A 26,933-nucleotide genomic window follows, 5' to 3' on the forward strand; every position below is an offset into this window, starting at 1 on the left:
AATTTTACAAAAATCCCAATTTTGAAATGACAGGCTGGCAAACATTACTGTTCTGGGTCCCTGGTTTTATCCCTGTATGACTAGACATGCACTTTACCTAGCAGGAGATAGGTAGAATCATTGATATAAATGGGTGTGTTTACTATTACTCTTTTTGAATATTCTATAATTTACATTTTAAAACACGTTCAATGCCTATAATTCATATCTCATTTCCAGCTCTAGGGTACTGCAGGCAATGATTATTTAATTCATTGTAATAAATAAGGCCTATGATGTTTAGTTTTAAGCATTATAAGTACATTTTCCTTTCATTGGCAAACTATTTGTTGGGTAAATAAGACTAAATAAAATGAAACATTTTTTGGAAAAGAGGGAATTGTGCCCACAGATGATTGGTTTGATGATAATTGACATTATGTATAGAGGTAACTGGGGTAGCAGAAATAATGTATTGATTAGGAATGTAGAAGAAACTGGATAACCTTTATTGTAGAACAGCAGTCGCCAACTGGTGGTCCGTGAACCACTGGTGGTCCCGGAGAAAATTTTGGTGGTCTGTGGCTCTGGCTGGTGCGTCCCCCAGCAAGGTCCTTCTCCTGAATCCCTTGGGGGGTGCACCGCCCAGAGCCGGGGACCATGCCCCCCGTATGGATGGACACAACCTGCCCACTCTCTCCTCGCAGGCTTAGACCTGGTATGGGAGAGTGGATGGGTTCTGGCATCATGACGTCAATCTTGGGGAAGCTTCTTCTCCTTTAAGTGACACACGGCTCCCCATGCATGCGCGGTCCGGATTCTGTGTATTTAGTGGTCCATGAAGTCCGAAAGGTTGGCAACCACTGTTATACAATATATTTTATAATTTTAAAAAAGAAGTCGTGTAAGATGTTTCAGGTAAGTATAATACATCTTCAAATAAACATTCAAATATCAGGGTTGTTAAATAAGGAGTGTAAACAGAATCACTAATTATCTTACTTACTGTACCTTTGTTTCATAAAATATTCATCCAGGATGTTTTTGCTCCAACTTTATCCCTATATGGGCAATAATTAGTGAGTAATCCAACATACAGTATGTGTTTTTACCCCTCTGTCTTATAGCTATTATTGGGTAAGATTTATCTCAGAAACTTTTTTATTTTAACAAACTATTGATGAGCATTCATGCCTTTTTTAATCACCTTGCTGGATAGAAAATAAACACTTTTACCACTTACGAGAACAGGAATGATGTTAAGAGATTGACACATAGGATTAGAGAGCCATTAAATGGAAGTGGATAGAGACATTCTATGTTCATGGTGATTAGCTGCTTTTTATACAACCTACACTATACACAGTGTTATATGACAATCTTCTCTTGTTCATACAGAATGTCACTAGTATAGACATAATGAAGTGTGCTCTTCTACTCCTCATTAGGCTACAGTGTTGTCAATAAAAGAGTCGATAAGGCTGGTTGATGGTATTGAGACTCAGAAAAAGAGTCTACACTGGCGCTATACATTGGAGCCTGTCTTTGTCACACACACTGACCAGGCAGCATGCAGATCAATACCTACCTCTGAATTAAACCTAAGTCATCAATCAGGCTGCAAGAAAAGGACACTGCAGGTCACAGTCCAATGGATAATCTCAATTCTCATCTAAGCTTTCATACTCTGTTCTGCAAGCTGCAGTCAGCCAGGAAGCTGGTTCTGCACTTTGATTTGATCCAAGTGAGTCAGGATGTATAGCCAGCTTCCTGCAGGTAACAAGCGGATCTACTATGATTAGTGCTTTAACTACACAAATAATGAAAGGCATAGCTACATGACACTGAAGCTTTTTTTTACCTGATTTAATGCATACATTATTATACACAGTGCTCATTGGGAAGGCAATAATTTCCTAAAATACCTTACATTTGTTATTTTAGATTCTGTTAATATTTTGCTGTTTAATATTTTAACATATGCATGATAGACATATTCAAGGGTAACCGAAACATTATGCAATCTGAATACAATGGGGTCTTCACTCAACACTGCCACCTGCTGAAATATTGCCTTGTTTTTATAGATAAGAAAAAAATTCTGAAACATCTCAATGCTACTGTCACGCTGTTTTGTTGTATTTGATTCCTAAACACTTATATTCTGCAAATTTTGTTTTCAGAAGTAGTGATTTTTCTTAAAACACACAGCAGGATTAGACTTTTAATTTAAATAATATACTAATAAAGGAAGTAAGGTACTCACAAGTTTACTAGGTATAAATAAAAAGAAATAAGGCCTAAACAAAGAAAGGACTGGTAATCTCAAATATATACCATGTTTGTTCTTTGGTTAAGAATACCACTTTAACAATATAGTAAACATTTCAAGGGAAATTGCCTACTTATTTAAAAAATATCAACTGTCCACTTTGACATATGCTATATGTTGACATTGTTGCAGGATGAAGATGCAAGAAAAGTCAACCTATAAAATACATTTATGCTTTTGGTTGGGTAACAAAGTAGCTGATACCACTTATACTCCATTGCAAGTTTGGTCTAAGCCTATCTATTGTGTGATTTCCACTGATCAAACACAAAATCATAAGTATAATTTAAAATGTCAAACCATTAAGTCTTGCCATCCGGAACTAAATAATCAAAATCTTTGTCAGAAAGCATTTGGAGGAATAAAGCTGTTGTATGCCTTATATAAAAAGACATATACTGCATATCTTTGGTTATGCATATTTCTTCCTTATTTTATGTCAACAATGCTTTTAAGTTATATTAGAGGTGTGCTTAAATACTAAAAGGTTTATTATTATTTAATAACAGGAATAAAATAGAATTTAGTATAGTACTTTAGAGAGACTAGTAAATTAGGAGCTGTTAAGCCTATGCAGCAGTGTTGGCATTCAAATTCCTAACTTCTATCTCATATTAGTTAGGTTTCATCGCAAATCCTTTCAGACATCCCAAAAGGATCACTGTGCATGTTGATAAATAAGTACACGCCAGTACCCGAAAGTAAAAAAAAAAATATGTAAATCATTTATATTGAACACTTTTTAAAATACAAAAAATGGTGCTTGTTTGGTGTTATAATTCTAATTAACTACTAATAGGGGAAATCGGCATGTTGTTATTCAACTCTCTCCAATAACATACTAGTGAAACACTTACACCAGAAGTTTTAAACAGTTTTAAACTCGTTTTTAAAGCCAATAGCATAAGCACCTACAAAATAAAGTGTACTGCTTCTGTCTGTACAATTGATCAGTTTCTCTATATTATATAGATCCTGCCTCTTCTGCAGCTGTAACCACAAAGACGTGCATATTTTGTATTCTAGTATATTTGTTACCAGATTTATGTATTCAGAAGTTGTTGTCTTATAAGAGACTTGATGGATAACCTTGCTTTTGCAGAGCAAAATGACAGCTTCTCAGGAATGGTCATCCCCTGACCCTCATATACTTACCTTATGTCGGCTCCTTTGCAGCTCTTTGCTCCTCCATAGCTGATAACACTAGGTTATACTGTATACTAGGTATACAGGAGCTTGTAATCTATTTCTCTTTAACAGTGCCAACTTCTAGGCCCAGCACTGTCATCCACACAGCTGATCTCAGTGCCATATGCAGAATAGCAATAGTGAATTAAACTCTACCATAGTCATGCCATTAACATTTAATGTACAGCGCTGCGTAATATGTTAAATTACAGGCGCTATATATATCCTGTTTAATATTAAAAAGTAATATGAAATTAGCACAGTCTAAAGCCAATTTTGAGAAGAAGCCAAATAACTGTATGTTTTTGGTAGGAAGCTGGAGTGCTTGCAGAAAACACAAACACAGGGTGCACATACAAACTCCTTGCAGATGGCGTCTTAAGCCGAGATTCCCACTCGGAACCGAATGCTGCAAATTTATATAGCACCATCATATTACGCAGTGCTGTACAAAGTCCATAGTCATGTCACTAACTGTCCCTCAAAGAAGCTCACAATCTAACGTCTCTACTATAGTCATAAATATAGTCTAAGGTGAATTTAGGGGGAAGCCAATCAACTGCATGTTTTGGGAGGAAACCCACAGGGGGGAACCTGCAAACTTCATGCAGGTAGTGTGCTGGCTGGGATTTGAACCAAGGACCTAGCACTGCAAAGGCTGGATTGCTAACCCCTGAGCCACCATGCTGCCCACATAGCTAACTTCGAAACATTAACAAAAATCATTTGGCAATTAGATTCTATGTTTGCCGAACTCTATAATACCCATAATCTTCACCCAAAATATGAGCATTGGAGGAAAGCAAGTTAACACCTGATAGTTTGCTGTGTCTTGCTTAACAATTCTTTGCTTCATGTTATTTAAAAACAATTTGTATCAAAAATGGCAAACTCTACACACTATGTGCAGTCTGCTAATCGCTTCCTTGGAGATTCAGTACATACAGGACCATTCATAACATACTACATCAAAGTCAAAAGTAAAGCCAGCCTGTGGTTCTAATAATGTTTACAGAGTGGTGAAATAACTCACTTCAAGGATGGCTGTCAGCGAATGTAGTATTCAATTTCGGATAAAGTTTGTTGTAAGCTAACAGATCTGTCCCAGATTTTCAGAAAAAAAACTTTATCAGAATTCCATATGATGTTTCTATTGATGTTACTATTACAAGTACTACGTACTCCTATTTACTAGTAATGCAGCCTGGTATTAAATAATGGTAAGTAAAAAAAAAAAAAAGATAAAAAGAAATAAAGTATGTTAGGGCATTTCCTAAGCTTTCTTAGGAAGAGAATGGCAGAGCTTTAATCATTATTCTACTTTTATGTATAGAGCAATATTTTTATTATTATTTTATTACATCATGTGATGTAATTTTTAGTTACATTTGTGGAGGTGTAGCTGCTAATAGAAATACCCCAGAAATAAGCTTATTACTTACATGTGGGCAGGAGCCTGGGAGTCAAGGGATCAGCATTTATTTTCTGAAAAAGGAATACAAGAGACTGGGTAGGGAGGGTAACAAGTAGAGTTTTGCAGTACAGCAGGTAAAGCCAACATGTTGGTTGGAAATTTAGTGTAGAAGAGGAACTGTGATTAACTGTGATTTCTGCACTTGCAGCATTAAAAAGACAAAAACACAGAGACATGTGCATATAATGAGATGACGGTGGTTTGTTTTTGTGTCATAACATATGCCGTATATACTTATCCAAATATAAACCAAGGTACCTACTTTTACCTATCAGAGAAACTGAAAAACTACACTGACTTGAGTATAAACCTGGGGTTTCAGTGACTGCCACTGAAAATGTTCATGTCGCAGTGGTAGAATGGAACTCTCATTCTTACACAAATTTCTCCTACTTCTTACAGGTTCCTCCTCTGCCTTAATTCTTTTTAAAAAAATCATCTGGGAGTCGTATCACAGATAATAAAAGTTTAGATTTCTGCTGAATGCTTTATGATTTAAACAAAATTTAACAATTAAAGAGATGACAGAAGATGGCGGCAGTGCTTCCTCTGCGCCAGGACCAAGTGGAATCCCAGGACCGGATCGCAAGAAGGACCAGCATGGAGAAGGAAAAGATTGGGTGACCTTCATCCTAATGTTCAGCTTTATGGTTAGCATTTAACCTCCCCACTAGCATTTTCCATCATCATGGAATGTTTATTAGCTAAGACCTCTGTCACCAACCTTTTATTGGGAAAAGAAAAGTAATCAAAAAGCATGGACCTATCTTGGAAAAAAATGTATGAAAAGTACAGCAACTGATTGAACTCTGAAATTACAAAATTTATTAAAAATATTTGTATGTACAACTTTTTAGTAACTTTTAAATTTAACCTTTACTAGTATTTGGAGAAACACTGTATTGCGTACCCAAAATCTACTCAATTTAAACAAGTTGATTTTATTACTGAATTGTATAGTAAGACAATAAACTATAGACAGAAAATTGTTTAATGCATGGCTGTTATAAGAAACTTTTTTTTAGATGATCATCCGTCGATGGTGCTGGTCCTTCTTGTGATCCGGTCCAAAGTTGTCCTGGGATTCCACTTGGTCGTGGCACAGAGGAAGTGCCGGGAGCCTCCATCTTCTGTCGTCTTTCCTGTTCTTCTTGTAGCAGCTGTGAAGGGCTCACTCTGCATGTGTGAGATAGGCATGCACAGAAGGAGCAGCTAGAGCCTCCCGGGATGTGTGACGTAGGTATCCCGGGAGGCTCTGCGCTCTCATTAAGTCTTGAGTGTTGCACTTAAAAAAAAAAAAAAACAACATTTTTACTTATCTACCTATCTATGTAACGTAAAAATGTTGAGTTTAGGTACGCTTTAATTTGATGTAGTATGTCATAATGTATACCAGTAACTGAGTAGGGAACATCGCATTAAATAATTTGGAAAGTCTATGGCAAGACACTCAAAGATGCCACATGGACAATATGAATCTCTTTGTGACCTGTACTTAAAGTCTTTCTTTGACAATTGCAATCCAAGATGCTGCTGCTAAAAAGTCTAATCCCTTTCCATTTGCAATCCTCTGTGCCAAACCTGACAACTTTGTGGCTATATTATAAACTTTACCAGCTATCCTTGCTGTGTCCTGTCTGACCTTATGAAAGGCCATTACATGGGTATCCTCCAATGGAGCATACCAGGCCTTCACATTAGATGTAGTAGGCAAGGCCTAAGCCTATTGATTGACTGATTGTTCATCCACCAACAGTGTGTTGGGGAGAGAAAAAGTAGAGTCACTGCCCATGTCAAAAAAATCTCACACTAACCATTCTAATGCAGAGTTATATGAATTACTTTTATGGGTTGTAAAAGAAGGTATGGAATTTTCATTAGGTTAGTTAGGTTAATTTGCTTCCCCCAAAATTGACCTTAGACTGTGGAATTGATATATATAGTTAGGGACATTAGATTTTGAGCTGCTTTGAGAGACAGCTAGTGACATGACAATGGACTTTGTACAGCGCTTCATAATATGTCGTCGCTATAAAAATACTGTGTATTAATATTAAAAATAATAATAAAAATTTTCCAAACATTTAATCACATATTGTTTACACACCGATTTGATCCCCTTCAAAAATGTCTCCCATTCTCTCTTACACAGATTTTACAATATGCCCAGTTACGAACTCTTTGGTAAAACAAATATGTCTTACTTCAGTACCTTTCCAGAATCCAAAATAATCTGAAGATCACCAGGCTCCCTCTAGTGTTCGCATCATAGGAATATATGGAGAACACATTGGCAGTTATCAGGAAGCAGAATGGCTTTTTAACCAAGCTCATAACTGGTCAGGGTTCTACCTTAATAATAGAAAAAACAATGCAAAGTAACTGATTAGAAAAAATATTATAACACCCCATTATAAAAAAGATGGAGAAATAGGATACATAGAACCATAGCTATATATATATATATATATATATTATATATATATATATATATATCTCTAGCTATATATATATATATATATATATATATATATTATGTAAATACATATTATGTGTGATAAATAGCTGGGTATGTATTAGCAAAAAGATAGTGGATTATAAAAAAAAAACAGATCAAACGCAATGTATTTCTGATCTATCTATCTATCTATTCATATATATTGTGGCATAGCACAGGGGAATCGCTCATGGTAATGGGATGCTTACAGGGCAGATTAGAGGCAGCAGACTCCAAAAGTCCAAAATAACAGCAGTTTTTTTATTTGAATAGGCAAGTGCTACAACACACTGCCCAGCACTTCACAATAAAAACATTAAACAGTACCCGTCTGGGCATCTGGCTACCTCACTTAGGTGCCCACTTTTAATAACACACTATATCAGTACTGATCCACTCACAGTTTAGTAGTACTTTTTGGCCACTGGCTTTCCTGGAACCTTCTGGCTCTCCCTCAGCCTGGCATTTACTCTGGCTCTCTCTCAGCCTGGCATCCACTCGGGCTCTCCCTCAGCCTGGCATCCACTCTGGCTCTCCCTCAGCCTGGAATCCACACTGCTCTCTCTCAGCCTGGCATCCCTCTCTGGGTCTCTCTCAGCCTGGCTCTCTCCCTCTGGCTAAGTACTTCCCCTGTCAGCCTCCCACTGAGCACACCTTCCCAGCCTCTCCCTGAGCACACCTTCTCACTTGCACCTGAGTGCAGGTGGATATTAACCCAGGATTAATATCCCACCCTTTCACTCCCTTGGCCGGCTCCAGGACCCTAAAGTACCGGCTTTCTTCCTAGAAACTTATCCAAACCTAATAACTCTCTATTTCCTGGCCAGATAACCAAAAAGCCGAAAAGCTGGAGTTCTATAAATACATTATTAAATACATAAATACATAAATATGTAAATGTACTCACTTTTTACTTACACTTTGTACTCACACTGCTTACTAATATACTGCAGCGCTTCCTCAATCGCCTTGAACCCTTGCGAATGTGGAATAAAATTTTTCCTGTCATCTAAGGATGCCTCCTTCTCTTCTATCACTTCACTTTGTGTCACCATTTCCACAATATTGTTGTCAGTTGTTTCGTCAAGTTCACCATTTGCCACCCATTCTGTAATGTCCTCTGCATTGACATCATCACAACCCCGTACTTTTTCCAGCAACAAAAGAAGTTAACCGTTTTCATCTTCCACTTCGGTTTCACACACGGGTTCAAGGTTGAAATGTCCACCTGCATGGTTCAAAAGAATTTTCCAAGACCTTACAAGTGAGATGTTTGGAATCTCTTCCAATGCTTTGGTCACCCATCCTATGACATCTAGCATGTCAAACTTTTTCAGAGTGGTTACGTAGTAGTGGTTCGCTGAAATCAACGAAATGAGAAGACGACTACGATACTTTTTCTCTAGCATTTCAAGGACGTCCTGGTCCATTGGCTGACAAAGAGCTGTCACATTGGGTGGTAAGCATAAAGCTTTGATGCATCCATCTGTGAGTTCATCTGTGGCCGGGTGCGAAGGTGCGTTGTCAAGAAGTAGAACAGCTTTTCTTGGCAAATTGTTGTCTTTCCAATGTTTTTCTACTGTCTGTTTTTCTACTAATTCTTTTTGGAACCAGGTTTTAAAGATTTCTGAATTCACCCATGCTTTCTTTTGTCGTGTGTAATATAGGGGAAGTGATTGCAGATTTTTCAGTTATTTAAAAGCTATAGGTTTCTTTGATTTTCCTATTAACGTTATCCTAAGCTTGTGGTTGCCGGTAGCATTACTGCAAGCCAAGATGGTGACTGGTTCCTCACTTTTCTTGTATCCTGGTGCAGCAGCTTCTTTTTTTAATGCAAGCATCTTTGTAGGGAGCATCTTGTAATTTAAACTGGTCTCATCGCAGTTGTACAACTGCTCCCTAGAAATTCCCTCCCTTTCAGCAGATAAAGCCTCCCCACTTATGGTAATCTGGCGAATACTGAATCGTTTTTTCCACCGATCTAACCATCCATCACTGGCAGGTAATTCTGAATCTTATTCTATTTGTTGCTTAAATTGCAATGCTTTTTCCTGCAATATCGGCCCAGTAACAGGCAAGCCTTTTCCTCTTAAGTGTTCATGCCACAAAAATAAAGCTTCCTCAACTTCTTGATGTTTACCTTTCAGCATAGTTTTTCTTACTTTCATTTCACTTCCACTAGATTGGGCAGCACACCACTTTTCAATTTGCTCGAATTTTCTTCCAATATCCAACTGTACTTTTTCCCACTCCTTACTCCAAGGCAAAAGTTTGGCCGTTACCCCAGGGTCCAGTCGCTTTATAGGGTGTAGTTTCTCCTCCATAGACATTACAACCTTTTTTGTTTATCACCCATTTCAAACGTGTTCTGCACTTGCTGACATCCGAAGTGAAGAGCACGTAGCGGGGCAGGGAAAATTCGCTCTTTGCATGTCTTGTCTTACATAACTGTTATGCACACGGCACGGAGGATTTAGGCGGGACAGTACTGAGACCGAATAGTCACGAGCCAGATAGTCGAGAGTCTACTGTATATATATATATGTGCTTGGTTGGTTTTTGAAATTCAGCAGACAATATCTACATGCCTAAATTAATTTAATTGCTTCCATGGGATTTGCTGACTCAATATTTGTACTAGCAAGCAGTTGAACAGGGGTTTCTAATAAATTAGTACCGTAGGTGAAAGTATAAAGGGAACTATTTCGGTCTATAGAACAAAAAACTGCAGGCGGATATGACAGTGTTGTTAGTGTCTACTAGCTGGCTGCTAGTATTTAAAAAAGTACAAATGTTTTAAATGCGCAACCTCTAAATTTACTAAAATCAGGCAGGAGGCTTGAGTGAAATAATGTTTTAATATTATAATAATTTGATTTATTTTTATAAAATTATTTATAATAAAAATAATAAATTATTATATTACCAAAGTCTCCTAAAAATGTGATGGAGGTCCAGAAAAATAATACAGCATCTTTATCATTAGGACCATCTTCTACTGTATGTTTTAAACTTGTAATCCATAGGAATTTATGCCCACATAATTTATTGAATGTGTTAATGCATTGGAATCTAGAACCTGTACAATTATCTAATCTTTTAGAATTTCATCTTTGCAAAGATGTGCCAAAAATGAGTAAAACACTGTGTTTATGTTATGTTGGACCCTAACATATTAAGTCAAGACAAATTTGAATACACATATATTTTCCTGTAAATTTATCCCAATGCAACATTTGATTGTGACTTGCACAACCGTATAGAAATTTGTCACAGATAGTAACCATAAATCTATTAATTAACATTAAATACCATTAGTGCAACTTTAATGTAATGCAAGGTCATAAAGAATGTATGCCTTCTACTTTAGGGAAACTTTATTTGCAACATCGCAATGCACCCAGGTCAAAGTGGTTTGAATAAATGTTTAATATATTGTGATATTTCATATTTTAATTGTTTATAAGTTATTATGTACCTACTTTCCTTCACGTTTGTGAGGGTCTCCATACTGGAAGAAAACAATGTGATGTCATAAATGACATAACATTTTTTACTTGTATTCAATGTAGAAGCATTGTAAGCCCAATGATCTTCTACAGGTACTACAATAGAACATTCTGCAGCAGATCAGGTAGCCCATCAGCTGATCAAGCTGGTGCTGCCAGTGCAGTTTTGTTAGTAATTTATTTTATTTTAAAGATTTTATTTGAGTTATTAGTGAGTTATTAATAAAAAGTTTTAGAAACTTTCTGTCCAATATCTTCCTCTTGATTCTAACCAATCACCTCTACACAATATATATACAGTATATATTATTATTTCTGAATTTCCTGCTGCATGTTCCTTTTTGGAGTTGTTTCTTGAATTGGTCTCACATTGCATTTGAATTTGGAGGGTTTGAGGCTCACAGTGTAAAAATTCCTGATGCTAATATTTATGGACCCATAATGCCCTACTTGACATTACAACTATGATCAGAAGGGTCAGATCGGCTACCAGTGGGAGCTTTGGTACATGTCAGCCCCTTTTTTATAAAACGTATTTTAAGAACCTATTTTTTAGTTTGTTGATGTGGGAAGAACTGACAAAGTAGGTAGAAATATGTTGCCGTGAATTGAAGTGCGGAGGGCTATAAATTAAAGTGTTTGGAGAACCAAAGTCCTTAAAAGCAGCGGTCCACAATCTTTTTGGACCACCCACCAGGTAAAATTAAAAATGTGGGTGGGGCAAGGTTGTGAATAGACAGGTGCCTGAAAAATAATTACACATTAGGCTATATGAAGGAAGTTATCTGACAGAATGATAAAGCACGGCCAGCGTTCGTATCTCCTCAGTTTCATTACAGCAAACGACTAGTTCCCCTCAGCTAACTCTGCATACAATAAACCCGCCACCCCATGTCTATTGTCCTTCCTGTCTCTGGGGAGTTCCAACAGCCAATGGCCACATGACCGCATGCCACGCCCCCTCAGCTGGTGTCCTATTAGATAATCCTACCCTCGGAAGGTGTACTTCCAGATCACATGTGTTATCACACTTACCTCCTTCTCACTAAAGCACAGACGCCTCTCTCCCGCACATGAGGGCAGTTCTAACTCTGGCTGTGCCTACGATAGCAAGCTTTATCAGCTTCGCCGGGCAATCAGAAAATAGCCTCTTAACCATCCCTGACTATTTAGCTAGCTCACACACTGCACTCAGCATTTGTGCAACGTGTCTCCACTGGTACTGAGCCCCTAGTTCTGTTTCCAGCCAATTCCCTATGCTGTTCCAGTGTTCCTCTCTGTCTGTGGATATCCCTGAGTCACCTGTGCCTCCTGTTGCTTCCAGAGTCTCCTATGTTCCCTGTGCCCTCAGTGGCCCCTGTGTCACTGGTGTCCCTGGTAATTGACCCCTGGCTTGTGATCTGACCCCTCTTGCTTGCTGCCTGCCTCTACCCCAGCCTTCCTGGATGATTCTTCTGCCTTGTGATTTGGTACGGTGTATCTTCCTGCCCACCCCAGTGTGTCTAAGGACTGCAACCCGGCAGTAACCAACAGCCCAACATCCTCACCATCAGAGGCTCTGGAGAAGACCTGTTTACTCCTTAGACTCTGCGCCTTGGCTCTTCTTAGGGCTCACACCACTTTTGTGCAAGCCATAGCGCCCCCTAGTGGCCCTGTCTCCCCTAGCCTGATGCGTGACATAGCCATCTTCTTTCTTCAATGACAGAAAAGTCCGTCCTGTGCATTCCTGTTCTCAGAGCCCAAGCCTCCTGGGATTTGTGATGTGCGTAGCCCAGGAGGCTCTGCGCTCCCATTCAGTCTTTGCCCCCTAATGGGAGATGCTTTCTCTTTTTTATTTTTTTTAAAAAGGCATTTAATGAAAAAAAAATACAAAAACAAAGGGTTATTTAAGCTACGTACACACGTCAGATTTTTATCGCCCGATAATCGGCATCGGCCAATTATCGGGCAAAAATCTGCCGTGTGTACAGTCGGTGTCGTCCATCGTCCGGACGACCGACCTGCTGGATCCACGGACGATGGACGACAGCCGATCCTAATGAAAGGGAAGGGGAGAGCGCGCAGCAGGGTGCCGCTCCGTCGCTCTCCCCCTCCCCTCTCCATAGAGCATGAACGGTGCTGTATGCACAGCACCGTTCATGCATCGCGCACTCCCCTGTCGTTGGAAAGGATCGTGAAAGATCCTTTCCAACGACAAAAATTGCAAGTGTGTACGCAGCTTTACTCTTCTATTTAAATCAAAAATTGTGGCATATGGCTATTTTAAGACCAGGATCCCCAAACTGAGTTTGCATATTAGGGACCCCTGGGTGCCTCTTCCATGGCATTGAGCATAAGGGTACTGCCAATTGTCTGTGTGCTGTGGTGCTTCATATAAATTTGTCCGCTTTACAAACTTTAAGACTGCATGAGTGTCTTTAAGTTACTGGTGGTGAGGTTGTGGCGTGGTTACCCCTTCCTAATACCATGGAACCCCTCTTAGGGGGAGACGCTCAGTACCGTTCACTGCCGCCTAGAGCAAAATCTGCAGATGCTGCAGTGCGAGTGCCTGTTACACATAGCTGGACATTCACCTTCTCTGGAACAGAGTTGCCAAGTAAAAATCAGGGAGTCAGTGGGAAACACGTTTTGTCCACAACCCCCCCCCCATTAAAATTCTTTGCCAAGCACAGTTAGATCTGCACTTTTTTATTTTTTTTTGACAAACACAGAGGCATACGCTACAGATCTGTGCAAGTAAAGGTGTCATCTTTTTTTTTCTTTTTTTTTTACTTTAGTCCCACTTTATTATACTATTGAGAAAAGATCTCTAATTCTTATTAGGATTTTATGTTGGAGATCCCATATCTGGCAACTTGTTAAGTTCAGGGGGCTGAAATTAGATTTAGTATCAGCTCCCGGGGTCCCCCGTGTACCCTAAAAATTTCAAGTTTCTATAATAATCAGTGTAGGAGATGTGAAGGTTTATACATGGGGACAATGACAGCAACATGGACACAGACACAGTTCTCATTCTGGTATACAAAGGGGCGGGGTTATCTCACAGTACAAGGAGCAGCTGATCCCCGAGTCTATAGGCCACGCCCACTCTCAGGGAGCTCACACTGAAGCACAATCTCATTGAGAAGATAGGAGATGCGCGCGCAGACACAACTGATGACGTCACTCCTGCTCCTTCACTGTGTGGATCCACTGCATGTCGCGATATGAGCAGTCACTCGGACCTTCCGCGGGACGTTGTCATCCTTCTCAGAGGTTACTTTCCAGCTGACCATTCTTTAACTGTGCTAGCTCACATTTAAACATTTACTATTCCTTTTGTGACTTTTATAATAACAATTGCCTTTCACCAGCACCTATAATTAATACTTGTATATCTTATAAAGTACATTTATATTTTAGCAATGGTTGTGTACAGCTGTGGAGATTATCAAGGTGCACCAGGCATTGTAATAATGGCAGAATATATTGTATTTAGTAATTATTTATTATTTATTTATGTTTATGGCATTAAATATGCTTGCTGATTTATTTTTATAAACATTCTTTCCAAATTATAATGCAGCTGTTATTTCCTCATTGATCCCCTAAAAGTTACACATGTGTAAAAAATTACTTGTATATTTATATCATGATAATACAAGTGGATGCAACATGTTTTATTTGTTCCTCTGTCTATGAAAACTTCAGCAGCATGGCAGCCATCCTCCCTCCACCTTCATACTATAGTCTACCTATCTAGTAGTCCTGTCCTCCCCGGTTATAATGAGCTATCATTTAAATTACAGAACATGATTAATAAGATCTATAATATAGAGAGAGACAGACAGAGAGTGAGCTATAATTACTTTATCTACAATTCGACATAGGTTAGTGAGGTGGTCAGTGGAAAGTGGGAATGTCATTCTTATAGATAATCAATTAACCAAAAAGCTCATTAGTGTCTGGCCAGAGAGGCACAAATTTTACAAGGAACCCCAGGGATCCACGGAACCATAGTTGAGAAACAACTGGTTTGAATTTAATTTAAACATCTAAAAGCAATTTGTAAAGAAATTTGTGTTGCTTGGGCCACTGTGTTGAAGATAAAAGATAATAATCATCATACAAGTATCAGGCCGGTGGAGTGGTTATTTCTACAAGCATCCTGCCCAGAGAAACCCCATCCATGGTTCTGAAAGAAAAGAAAAGTTGAAGCGGACCTAAACTCAACATTTTCACTTTACACAAAGGGGTGGACAACACTTATATGTAAAGGGTAATTGTATATCAATTTTTATTTTTTTTAAGTGCAACATTTAAAAAAAAAAAGGGTGCAGCACCTTGCCTTTGAGTCTTAAATGCCTAGGTGATCAAGACTTAATGGGAGCACAGGGAAGCACCAGGGTCATCAAGGGACCTGCTGGATTAGAGGTAAGTGTCATTTTTTGTTTTTGGTATAGTACCGCTTTAACAGCTAAAAGGGAAAAACCATGGGCAGCACAGATCAGCTGGAGAGGGCATGATATACATATACCCAAGCATCGTATGTATTCCATCAGACATAAAATGTAGTGTGCTCAAGGTACTTGCTGCAGTTTATAATGCTTCTTGAGGGAAAAGTGAAATGTGTAGGGGAATAGGATTGTTCAGTGTGTGGCTGCTGAGGACTGCTGCTTGAAACCTAAAATCCCATAATTAATTGCCTAGACAGTTGTGGATTCATTAGCCTGTATTATGTCTGGGGGGTAGAACATGAAGCCTTTGTCGGCTACACCCCCCCCACAAAACCTATATTAGTACATGGATTGGCCTGGTTATAAGAGGTCCCTGCAAAATAGGTTCCACCTGGTTTCAGCCCACTGTCATGGGCATTGGACCCTGAGGAGTTCAGGGTTTGAGCTCCTTTTTTCAGGATCAGTGATATGCCCTGTGCAGTCTTTTTGCATTGTCACATTTTCCTTTTTTTTTACACTGTATGCGCACACTTAATAAAAATATTTACCAGTATAGTAGTGATAATGAATGTATAGTATGTGAACAACTCTCCAGAGTCATCTATGAGAAATTAATTCAACAATGAATTTTATAAACCTAGGTTTTGAGTTTTTAGGTTTTGACAAGTTCAATGTTCTCCCATGGACCTTTGCTAAATACTTTGTAATAAAGAATAGTAACCCTTTGGAGGTTTTCATTTTTTTTGCTATAGAACATTAAATCACAGTGGGTTTCTTTTGTTTTTTTTTTTTTGTTGTCCTTGATCAGCAGAAATAGACAAAGACACAAAGTAACTAATTTCATAAATATACACTTCCTTTTAATCACTTTTTAGTAGATGCACTTTGGCACGGACTTGATCAGGACTTTCCCACATAGCAGGAAGCACATCCTATTCAAATCTGTTAGTGTACTGGCATAGATATTGCAGCACCTCTTGTCCAGGCCATAGGGGACAACCCAGCTTTAAAGAAAGTCCATACTCTAAACATTGTTTCATCTTCTAATCTTCCCTAGAGGAATTGCGCATGCGTGTCCTTTTCGTGACATTTGTCACACAAAGGAAAATATTTATGTTTTATTATGTACCTGACTGTAAGCAATTTAGGCAAATTTTAATTGCCATCATTCCCTACTCCACCTACATTTATCATTCCCTATTCTACCTACACTTATCTTACTTCTGCTCAGTGCTTTTAGTGATGAGCGATGGGCCTGACAAAGGGACACTTTGACATTCAAGCTATTTGATCAGACTGGGTGGGACAGACTAGGAGCCTCCAGCCTCCTGACGTTGCTTGATCCACAAAAATATTCATACTAACTTAATACACACTTTAGCATTTCCTTAAGTATTTCAGACACAAAGGTTCTATTTGAAATTGGAGATTATAAATCTTTTATCTGTGTAATTGTCAGGACATCTTTGGTAATGAGAATAATCATTCAGAAGGTAATGAGATGATTTTAATCAGGGATATGCTATCCACAATATAATAATGTAGTCCCTCAGTGAAGCATGCTATGACCATCTAATCACATGATGTCAATCTACACGTGAACAGCCTAGAAAATGGTGCATTTTATAATGTAGTATGTAAAATGCTACTGGAAACTTTCTGTCATATATAGACACAGAACATTACTACTTGTTATACTAACATCTTCTAGGGATCTTGGCTTAGTATGTGCTCTCACCATTCTCTATTATTATGATCCAAATATGTGGCAAACTATTCAAAACTGTGGGTTGTCTGGCTGGGTGACTTCAACCTGATTATTAATATTTCTCTAAAAAGCTTTCAACCACCTACTAGGGATCCTTCCAGATATTCCCTTACTAGATTTGGTGAACTTAGGTCTTCCATATCTATGGTGGATGCTTGGATATACAAAAATGCTTATTCTTTTTTTGTTCTTGTTTCTCATCCACTTCTTGTACCATGTTTTGGATTGACATGATATTTTTAAGCAGCTGACTTCTTTTTTACTTGAAGAGTCTACGAAGAGTGTTATCTGATTATTTCCCATGTTGGACTTTGTCTAACTGATCATTCAGACTGTCGTTTTCTTGAACAAAACTCCTTTTTGGCTTTTCCTTATTCCAGTGGGTCATATTTGGTGGAGGAATTGGATCTTTTATCTAACGGTGAAATTACCAGCACTGATTTTCTTAAAATCTGTGAAGCTTTCAAACTACATGATTGCAAGATTAGATCAAATAGAGCAAAGTGAGAAACTGGCGGCATATTTAGCCAATTAGGAATGGATAAACTTTTATAAGGTGACTAAAAGAGAAATTTTACAGTCAGCTCTGCATTACTAAAACTACTTGCACGCTACCTGGAAACATTACTTAGATACCATAGCCTCTCCGAAAATGAAAAATGTTCTTTTGAGGCTACACAGGATATCCAAAACACTATTTCATCCTTTGTGACAAATGAAATTTAATGTTGATAGGTGTTATGTTATGATAGAAATTGTGTACTTGAGGACTAAAAATGGGCATGCTTCATAAGTTTGCGGAGGAATATAACTTGGGGAGTCAGTGATTGAGAAGGATCTGGGTGTTTTGGTAAATGACAGGCTTAATACCATGCAATGCCAAGCCACAATTTCTAAAGCAAGCAAAATACTTTCTTTTTTTAAGAGGTATAGGTCCTGGTTTATGAAAGCTCTCCAAAGCTGGAGAGAATACACTTTCATCAGTGAAGCTGGGTGATCCAGCAAACCTGGAATGGATCTGGTCCAGGATTCAAAACATTTGCTAGCAAATGGCAAATGATTTTTAATAATCCATTCCATGTTTTCTGGAATACCCAGCTTCACTTCTGAAAGTGTATTCTCTCCAGCCTTGGAGAGCTTTCATAAATCAGTGCCATAGACTCCAGAGGTAAACATAATCTTGTCCCTATACAAACATTCCTCCAACCTCTTTTGGAATATGCAGTCCAGTTTTGGGTTTTGGGCACCAATTCACAAAAAGAATGTCCAGAGTAGGACATCTAAACCAGCGGACGCCAACGGGTGGTCTGCGAGAAAATTTGGTGGTGCCTGCCCACTCTCCCATCGCAGGCTCAGACCTACTTGCTAAACGTCCTAGGGGGACAGTAGCGCAGGATTTTTGTTGCGTCCACAGCCCTGCGCTACCCCCCAGGATGTTTAGCAAGTAGGTCGGAGCCTGCGATGGGAGAGTGTGCGGGTTCTGGTATCATCATGTCACTCTTGGGGAAGTTTTTTCCCCTTTGAGTGACGCACGGCTCCCCGTGCATGTGTGGTCTGGATTCCATGGATTTAGTGGTTCGTAAGGTTGGTGACCACTGATCTAAACAAGTACGACTAAAGAGCTTAGCTGCGAGGAAAGAACTGATTATATACCCCTGAGAAGAGACCTTTAATAGGGGTTCATAATATATAAATGGTCCATATAGGGAACTTGCACCAAAGGTATTAACTTTAATGGAATTACATCCTTCACAGCCAGGTCTGTAAACATGTGGAAAAGACTGCACCAGAAAGTGGTTTTAGTAAGCTAGGTGAATTTTTTTAATTATGCTCCATAAGGGTTATTCTGTCTTCCTTCGAATCAACTATGCTTAGAGGTTTCTGAATGGAATATAAAGTTTTCATGATGTGTGTGTGTGTGTGTGTATGTATATGTATGTGTGTATGTATATATATATATATATATATATATACCTCTTATATACCTCTTTACAGTCTGCTCTTGACATTATTACAGAATACTGCAGATATTTTATTCAGGTTGCCATTGCAGGAAAAAACCTCCCAGGCATGTGCAGAAGGAGCAGCTTTAACCCTCCTGGGATACATGTTGTGTACATGTAATACAGGCAGCTCTGCGCTCCCATTCAGTAAAGACAGAAGTCTTTTTTAAAAGTTTGAGAAAAAAAGAAGATAATTTTTACTTATATAAAAGGGTTAGCTACCCTTTTATATAATCATTTTGTTGATAGGTCCGCTTTTAGGATGATGGACCACATCGGCCTGTTTAAAAAGCTTCTATTACCTTCTTGTGTATTTTTTTGCACCAACCACTATATATATATATATATATATATATATATATATATATATATATATATATTTTTTTTTTTTGATCTTTCTAATTTTATAGCACTTTTTTTTAGTTTAAATAAAAGCAATATATTGAACAAAAGAAAAAAGAACCTACAGCACTAGGAATTCCCAGATGGTCTCCCATGCAAGTACAAACCAGGCTCAACCCTGTTTAGTTTCCGCAATCAGACGAGATTGGGCACATTGAGACTGTGGCCACACGCAATTGAAATATTTCAAGGTCCTTAAATCTAATCTTAAAACTATTTGGATAAAAGAAAGGTACAAAAAAGTTTGACAACTCTACTTAGACCCTTGATTTTCTTTTCCCTTTATGCCTAAAGCGTACCTAAACCCACAATTTTTACTTTACATAAAAGGGTAGAGCCCAAAGCCTCCCAGGATACCTACGTCACACATCCCGGGAGGCTCCTGGGTGCTCCTCCTGCACATGCCCAAGCATCTCAGGCATGCGCAGAAGGAGCCTTTTCGTTAAAAGGGAAAAAAATTGCCGATCACACACATGCGCAGTGAGATTGGCAATTTTTTCCCCCCATCTACGTCACCTGATCTCCGCCTGTGTTGCGTGACATAGGTAGAAGAACCAGCAAGAAGAGGAGAAGATGACGGCGCCCAGAACACCGGCACAAAGTCCGATGCCAGTACGATGCGAGACCCGATGGAAGAGACCTTTGGACCGATTGACAGCCCTGCGGGCTTAAAGGTAAGTATATATTTTTTTGGTTTTGGGGGACTTTTGAGTTTAGTTTCTCTTTAAGGCTTACAAGGTCAAGGCAAAATGTCAATGCAAAACCTGTAGCTGCTGCCATCTCTAAAAGGGAAACCAGATGTGTGCTTTGTTGGATAGAAGCAATTGGAAGAAGCCAGAATGGCTTACAAACATAATTATTTTAAAGCGGACCTAAACTAAAATTGTTACCTTACAAAAAAGGGTAAAACTCTTTTATTTAGGGTAAAAATTACTTTTCTTTTTTTTTGGGGGGTGGGGTGTTAAATACGTCTACCCAGGAAATCATTGTTGGTAAAAATGCTTCCAATATTAAATGTACATATATTAAAACTTTTAAGCTGCAACAGCAATGATGCATCTCTAATGGTGAACACCTTACTGAAACTTTCTATTACTTATCTATACTTTGCACAGCAAGACAGTTTGTCAGAACTGCTAACGGGCACGTTGTGGAACTTGTGGTATCTCTCAGGAAGTTCTCTTGAGGTGTTTGTCACAGTTGGAGCATACTATTAGCTTTTTTTCAACAATCACATATGTAAATACAATGGTTACTGCAGTAAAGTATTTCCTGTATCTTTTTAAGTGCTAGGACAGTTCTGATTTTAAGGTGATAGTTCTGGAAATTCTGTGGTTATAAATATTGCATTTACTGGCAATACTTCAGACATTTTAAAAATATATCATTTACTAATCAAGAAGATGTATGTAATGTCGCCATATATTTTACACTACAGTTATGTTTCATACCTAGAAACATAACATATGGAGTCAAGTTAACCTTTTCAAACCTGTCTCCATTATAACAAAATTACACAGTCCAAAGTTTTTGAAAAACTCTTGGCTGTGGTATTGGCAGATCCGGCACTGTTATACCATTTCCCTAACGTAAGTATCAGTGAGGAAGTGTTGGGATGATAATGCAGAAGGGTATAGCAGGCATCACAGACACCTTTTTTCAGGATCCAAAGTGTATTGTGTGGACGGGCTGGCATACAGATTTGTTAAAATGTACTTTATTTATTTTACTGCTTTTTAATGTTGTTCCCAGGCCTGATTTCTGAAGCGTGTTTTATTTAACATGTACCATGTGGGTGTGTTGAAGATCAGAGATAACCTAGGCTTACTTTCTCAGCCCACTTCCACTTAAAAAAAAAAAAAAAAAAAAGTGTTCCAAAAATGAATGGACGTGCTATATACATATATGTATACTGTATACAGAGTAATTAGTAAATACTCTGTATCTTTGTAGTGCTTTTAATAGAATATTTCTGGTGTTAATTTTAACACTGTGAGTTGCTACAAAGGACTGAACAGCGAGGCTCCCTTTGGTGCAGGCTCCCTGTAGGGGCAGTTAATATGGTCCAGCCTTATGGTCTGATGCTGTAACTGAGTAGCTGGTTTCCGCTTTCTTATGGTTACTGCGTGCAGTCTTCACAACCATTGTCTCCTGCTATCAGTAGATATATAATTTGTTCAATCTTTTCAACTGTTCTCATTTATGAAGAAGCAGCCTAGGTGCTGCGAAACATGTCAAATGAAGGATACCCCCCCCCCCTTTTCATAAAACCAACCGCTTTGATGGACATGGTTTTGGGGAGAATGTGATTGTACAAGTAACACTGCATTGCTCCCTGTAAATTTGTGGAAAACAATACTTTTTTTTTTGTGTTAAGTTTAGGTTATGTATATTTATTTGTTTTAACTGTATAGACTTTGGAACTCTCTTGATCAACTCTCTTGAAAAAATCTATTCACTAGTTGTTCAGTTAAAAATATATTCAGGTATTTGTGGTGCACTTTGGCAGTTTAGTAATGTAACATTGGTACAGTAGTAGTAAGTGTTATCACATTTATTCTCATGAAAACCACATGTTTATATGATCTGTAATTCTTACCACTCAGATGTGAACAAGCCATAACATTGCACAATTCCAATTGTAATTACCATGGTTGTTAGATGTGACATGTGAAACTTTTGTCAAAGATGGCTGTAGATTAAAATAGTAGAATAGTAGCTTTTATTATATAATATTAGAAATGATTTGAGAAATAAAGTGACTTATATTTTATAGTAAAACTTCAAGCAAATTGTGTTTTTTTTCTCCTGTTGTCTTGGCCAGATAGGATAATGGAGAGTGAAAACCAATCTGGCCAGTTGCAGAAAGCAGTACATTTTTGTGTTTTTTAGTTGTTTAGCGGGTACGGGATCTTCTTTGCTTAGACTTTTTTATTCTTAAAATAAAGATATTTAAATAGACATGTTTCCTCAAGATTGCATTAGGGTTGATGTAAATAGTTTAGAAAGCAATACTGGGGTACGGTAGACTAGTAAGTCTAATGCAAGTATATTGGTAAAAGGTATTCTGGAAGGCCTTATGCAAAAAATATAGCAGGTAATAAGTGCATGAAAAGGAATTGACATGAGCTAAAATCACAAGTCATGTCTAATAATATGATAAGGTTTTATGAATATGCAAAGATCAAGTCAGGATGTAGAAATGTTGTGAAGTGAAATGTGTTCTTTGTACTGTTAATCATGAAAATGTATGCCCAATTTTAGAACAAGGCAAGAGAAAAATGTGTGTATATGGGTAAAATTTGGCTTAACGTCAAAAGACATTTGTGTCTATTTTTAAAGCAGTGAATCTGTTATTCACCATACTGGAATAAAAAAATCTGATGAATAGCAGATTCACTCTGATTACATCTGTGTGTAATTGAAAAACTTGCACAGTTCATGCATCCATTGCTATTGCTTGCTTGTCACCAAGATGCAGCTGTAGAATTGGAGGGTTGGGTTGAATCAAAGCAGGGTTTATAGGATCCATCCAACAAATGCAAAAGACATATATCTATCACTGGGTGATGTTGAAAAAGGGTTTTGAAATGCAAATGAAAGAAACTGTAGATAAATTTGTCTTGAATTTTGTATCTAAAGGTATGAAACTGTAGCTTAAAGTGCTAAACACTTTTTTTTTTTTTTTTACTGAAGTACTTGCAAAAAAAAAAAAAAAAAAAAAAAAAAAAGATATTTTGTATTTTAGGAGTCATGTATAAGGAGCATCCCCCTAAAATGAAAATGAGTTTGAACCAAGATGTTTCTTTTTATTTTTAGGTACCCATTAGATTTTCAACAGAGAGGTAAGCATTAAGGTTATTTTTATATTATTTATATATCCAAAGATCCATTTGTAAAGGTACTGCGTTTGGAGGTCTACGTTGGGGTGATCCATGTCACAGATATCTTATTTTTCCTGTAGTCCACACAACTAGTATTAAAATATTTAAAGCTAACAAGCACACTTAATTACCATAAGCTTTACACTTGTGTAATCTTTTAAACATTTCATTAGGTTGTACTAATTATTTTCCCTGCTTTGAGCAGTGACTAATAGGAAAAGAAAATTGGATTAGACTAAAACATCACATCATGTGTGGCAGCCTAAGAAATTGTCTAAACCTGCTGAAATTCATAGGCGCTGGCAATCTGATGTCTGTGGATACTTTCAAATAAACTTCAGTTATCTGTTTTAACAGTTGCAATAAACCTTTTTGCAATCACCATACAGAGTTTTTTGCATAGATACAAAAATGTAAGTTGCTTAACAAAAGAACTACCTAAAAATGTAAATAACAATACCAGTAACAAAATACATTATCTTCTAAAGTTAGTAAAAACAAGTGTCCATTCATTTTGTTCTAAAATTATACCTTCAATGATTTTGGTACACTATAAATGCAACCGTCACTGGCACTGGCATCTGTGATCACCGGAAGGAACAAACTTTCCCTTTTTTATTGAGTTTTATATATCAATAAACAGTACATAGGAACAAATAAGATACAATAATAGGGTATAAGTAAAAACGGATAGAAAAAGCAAAAATGGGAGATTAAAAACAAACCAAATATCAAAAGGTGAAACCAAAACAAATAAATACAATGTAGGATGATACAACACACAAAAACCAACATTCTTCTCTCATGGTTATGTTAACAGTATACTAGGTAATGTTTAAAAGGTACCAGGATACGGGAACGGTCTGCTTCCATGAACGTATGACTACAAAATGAGTACCATTTTTTAGGAATTTTAGGAAGTATTTTTTAAGTTTGGCGTTGAGCATTTCTCAGCAGAATATGGTTTTTAGGGAAAGAACAATCTTGTCCACCAAAGGTGGGAGCAGATGATTCCAGTTGGAAAGTATAGCATGTCTTGCAGCCAATAAATAGATGGAAATCCCTCTTCTTGCCCCTTTACCTCTCACAGTGGGCCTGATTTATTAAAGCTCTCCAAGGTTGGAGAGGATACCCTTTTATCGGTGAAACTAGGTGATCCTGCATGCCTGGAATAGATCTGGTCAAGGAATGAAAACTTTTGCTTGCAAATAGCAAATTACTTTTAGGAAATCCATTCCAGGTTTGCTGGATCACCCAGCTTCACTCATAAAAGTTTATTCTCTCCAGCCTTGGAGAGCTTGACTAAATTATGCCCAGTTTCGGAGAGATCATCCCAGCAAAGAAAAAAACATAATACAATAGTATATAATACATATAACCAGTAACATCACGAATATACTGTAACACCTGTCTCCAAAAGCAGGTCACCAAGGGGAATGACCAGAAACAGTAGACTAGTGTTGCAAAAGTCTTGCAATTACGGCATTGTAGACAGGAGTCTACCCTCACTCCTGTGTTACCGAGGGGTCTTAATTCTCTATATGCTGGATGAAAGAGTTTAAACTGTGTGTCTCTCCAGATTTCATTAATAATAATTTTCCTGACCATTTGGTATCCATGGATAATTTCGTCTGTGCGGTCAACTTTTCCTAGTTCCCCCTGTAATTTGCATATATTGGTGGAGTCCAAGGATTTGGCAAAGAAGATCTGCAGTGACATGTAAATGGAAGCGATACCCGGGGATTTTGCCAGAGCAGTAAGATTCCGATAAAACCCTTTAGAGTTTTAGAAAAGGTTGAAACCCCAATTAATGAACATTCTTAGTGTTGCATCAAAAGTGAGAGGAGGACGATATCTGCACATATGGCTTTGGCTTCTTCCATCATGTAAATGACTTGTGTTTCTATGAATAAATTATTGTACCCAACAGGTGCTTCAGTTTCCCCTGTGATATGGAGCAAGTCCTGCCAGTTAATTTGACAGCAGAGATTTGCCAGCAGTAGTTAAGGGCAAGAGCTGCGGTGCTGAAGGATCAACATAAGAAATATGCCCTAGGTACTTTGTTGTTTTTTTTCCAAATCCTTTACATAAATTTTAAAACTGACCAATATTTATGAAAGACAAGCAATAGCAACTAGTACAAATGCGGTGCAATACAAAAACAGCTTAGCAAAGTAGTTTAAAATCACACAACTATAGTCTAAAAAGTTAATACCAGTTCAAGCAATAATCTATGATTGGTCATAAGAAATATTCCACATTAAAAGTAAGATACAATACAGCCTGATACCCAAATATAAATAAAATTCAAAGAAAGAAGGAGAGCATACATAAAATGGAGCGAAGAGGCTCTATTAAACAGATCTTCTTCAATCTTTAAGTCGATATAATGGAAAAATAGGGATTGTCCTAGTATTTATTAGATATAAATGCATTTGATCTTTGCATTTTAATAAGCTTCTGTCAGGCATTTCTTAGAATATGTGCATGAACAGCTCAGAGCACAGTGTCTAGAAATGTGCAAGCATGCATATAAGGAGTTTTCAGAAGAGATGCAAAGCCTTATTGCTAGCAAATTTCTCTACTCTAAAGTTCCAATTCAATCAATTGTTTTTTTTTTTTTTGTTTTGTTTTTTTTTTTGGTGCTCCAAAGAGATTTTTGCATTTGCAGATTTGCCAGTATCCACAACATATTTCTAGATAATGGTATACTTTATCTGCCAAAAGGAACTTCTGCAAGGCTGCAGTGTCTGCACTCCCATTCTATCTTCATGAGGTCTTCTTCTGGGTTCAGAGTCTTTGACTGTCCTCCATTGGCTGTGTTGAGATTCTATATTTCTCACTCTTGGCAAAGAATCGTAACAAAACTTTACACTGTGCTAATGTCGCTTAATGCACTGTAGGAAAAAGAATATACAAAAAAAAAAACAGTTTGAATTCTATTTGTGGTCTCCCACATCCCTAAAAATACATTTGAATAGGTGGGAGCACAAGTTTTACTCATTTCAGTCCTTCTCAACTGTCTGTGGATACTACAGATAAAAAGAGGATAGTTTAAATTTAGTTCAAAAGAAAAAAAAAAGTTTGCTATTTGTGTTCCAAGCTGACATTTTGAAAGTATTCACATGTTTGGCTACCCAGATTGTGATAAATATTAATGGAACAGTAGCAACTAACATGTGCATTCCAAACAGATGGCATACCTCCCCAGTACTGGTTGACTGGAAATGTTTGCTCATACCTGAAGGTGCTCATTAGATATTAGCTGACAACCAGTTTGTCACCTGGGGCTTGTTGCAAATGTCTAGCCCTATCACTTGTGCTAGTAAAAACATCATAAACAGGTCATTGGTTTGACCAATGTATAATGTTTTGATCGAATCTAGCAAAAAAACATTGGATTGTACAGTTATTTCTATCCATTTTGACCAATTTTATGTAATTGGCTGGATGGGTTAGAG

General features: G+C 37.7%; 1 protein-coding gene and 1 long non-coding RNA gene across 2 annotated transcripts in view; one reads left to right on the forward strand and one right to left on the reverse strand.

The window, feature by feature from the left end:
* Positions 1 to 8,006, reverse strand: part of LOC140332493 (uncharacterized) — a 28,079-nt gene extending 20,073 nt beyond the window's left edge. Inside the window, exons 1-2 of the long non-coding RNA XR_011921142.1 lie at positions 7,872 to 8,006; positions 7,186 to 7,325 (exon numbers count right to left, since the gene is read on the reverse strand). This is a non-coding gene — a long non-coding RNA (uncharacterized lncRNA). The remainder of the gene's footprint in view (positions 1 to 7,185; positions 7,326 to 7,871) is intronic.
* Positions 8,007 to 15,341: 7,335 nt separating this feature from the next.
* Positions 15,342 to 26,933, forward strand: part of SKAP1 (src kinase associated phosphoprotein 1) — a 163,196-nt gene continuing 151,604 nt past the window's right edge. The window contains exons 1-4 of the mRNA XM_072413693.1: positions 15,342 to 15,392; positions 20,134 to 20,262; positions 21,149 to 21,177; positions 23,408 to 23,433. Of these exons, the coding sequence (XP_072269794.1) occupies positions 15,342 to 15,392; positions 20,134 to 20,262; positions 21,149 to 21,177; positions 23,408 to 23,433 (235 nt within the window). The remainder of the gene's footprint in view (positions 15,393 to 20,133; positions 20,263 to 21,148; positions 21,178 to 23,407; positions 23,434 to 26,933) is intronic.

The sequence above is a fragment of the Pyxicephalus adspersus genome, chromosome 6, assembly GCF_032062135.1.
Source record: "Pyxicephalus adspersus chromosome 6, UCB_Pads_2.0, whole genome shotgun sequence".
NCBI lineage: Eukaryota > Metazoa > Chordata > Amphibia > Anura > Pyxicephalidae > Pyxicephalus > Pyxicephalus adspersus.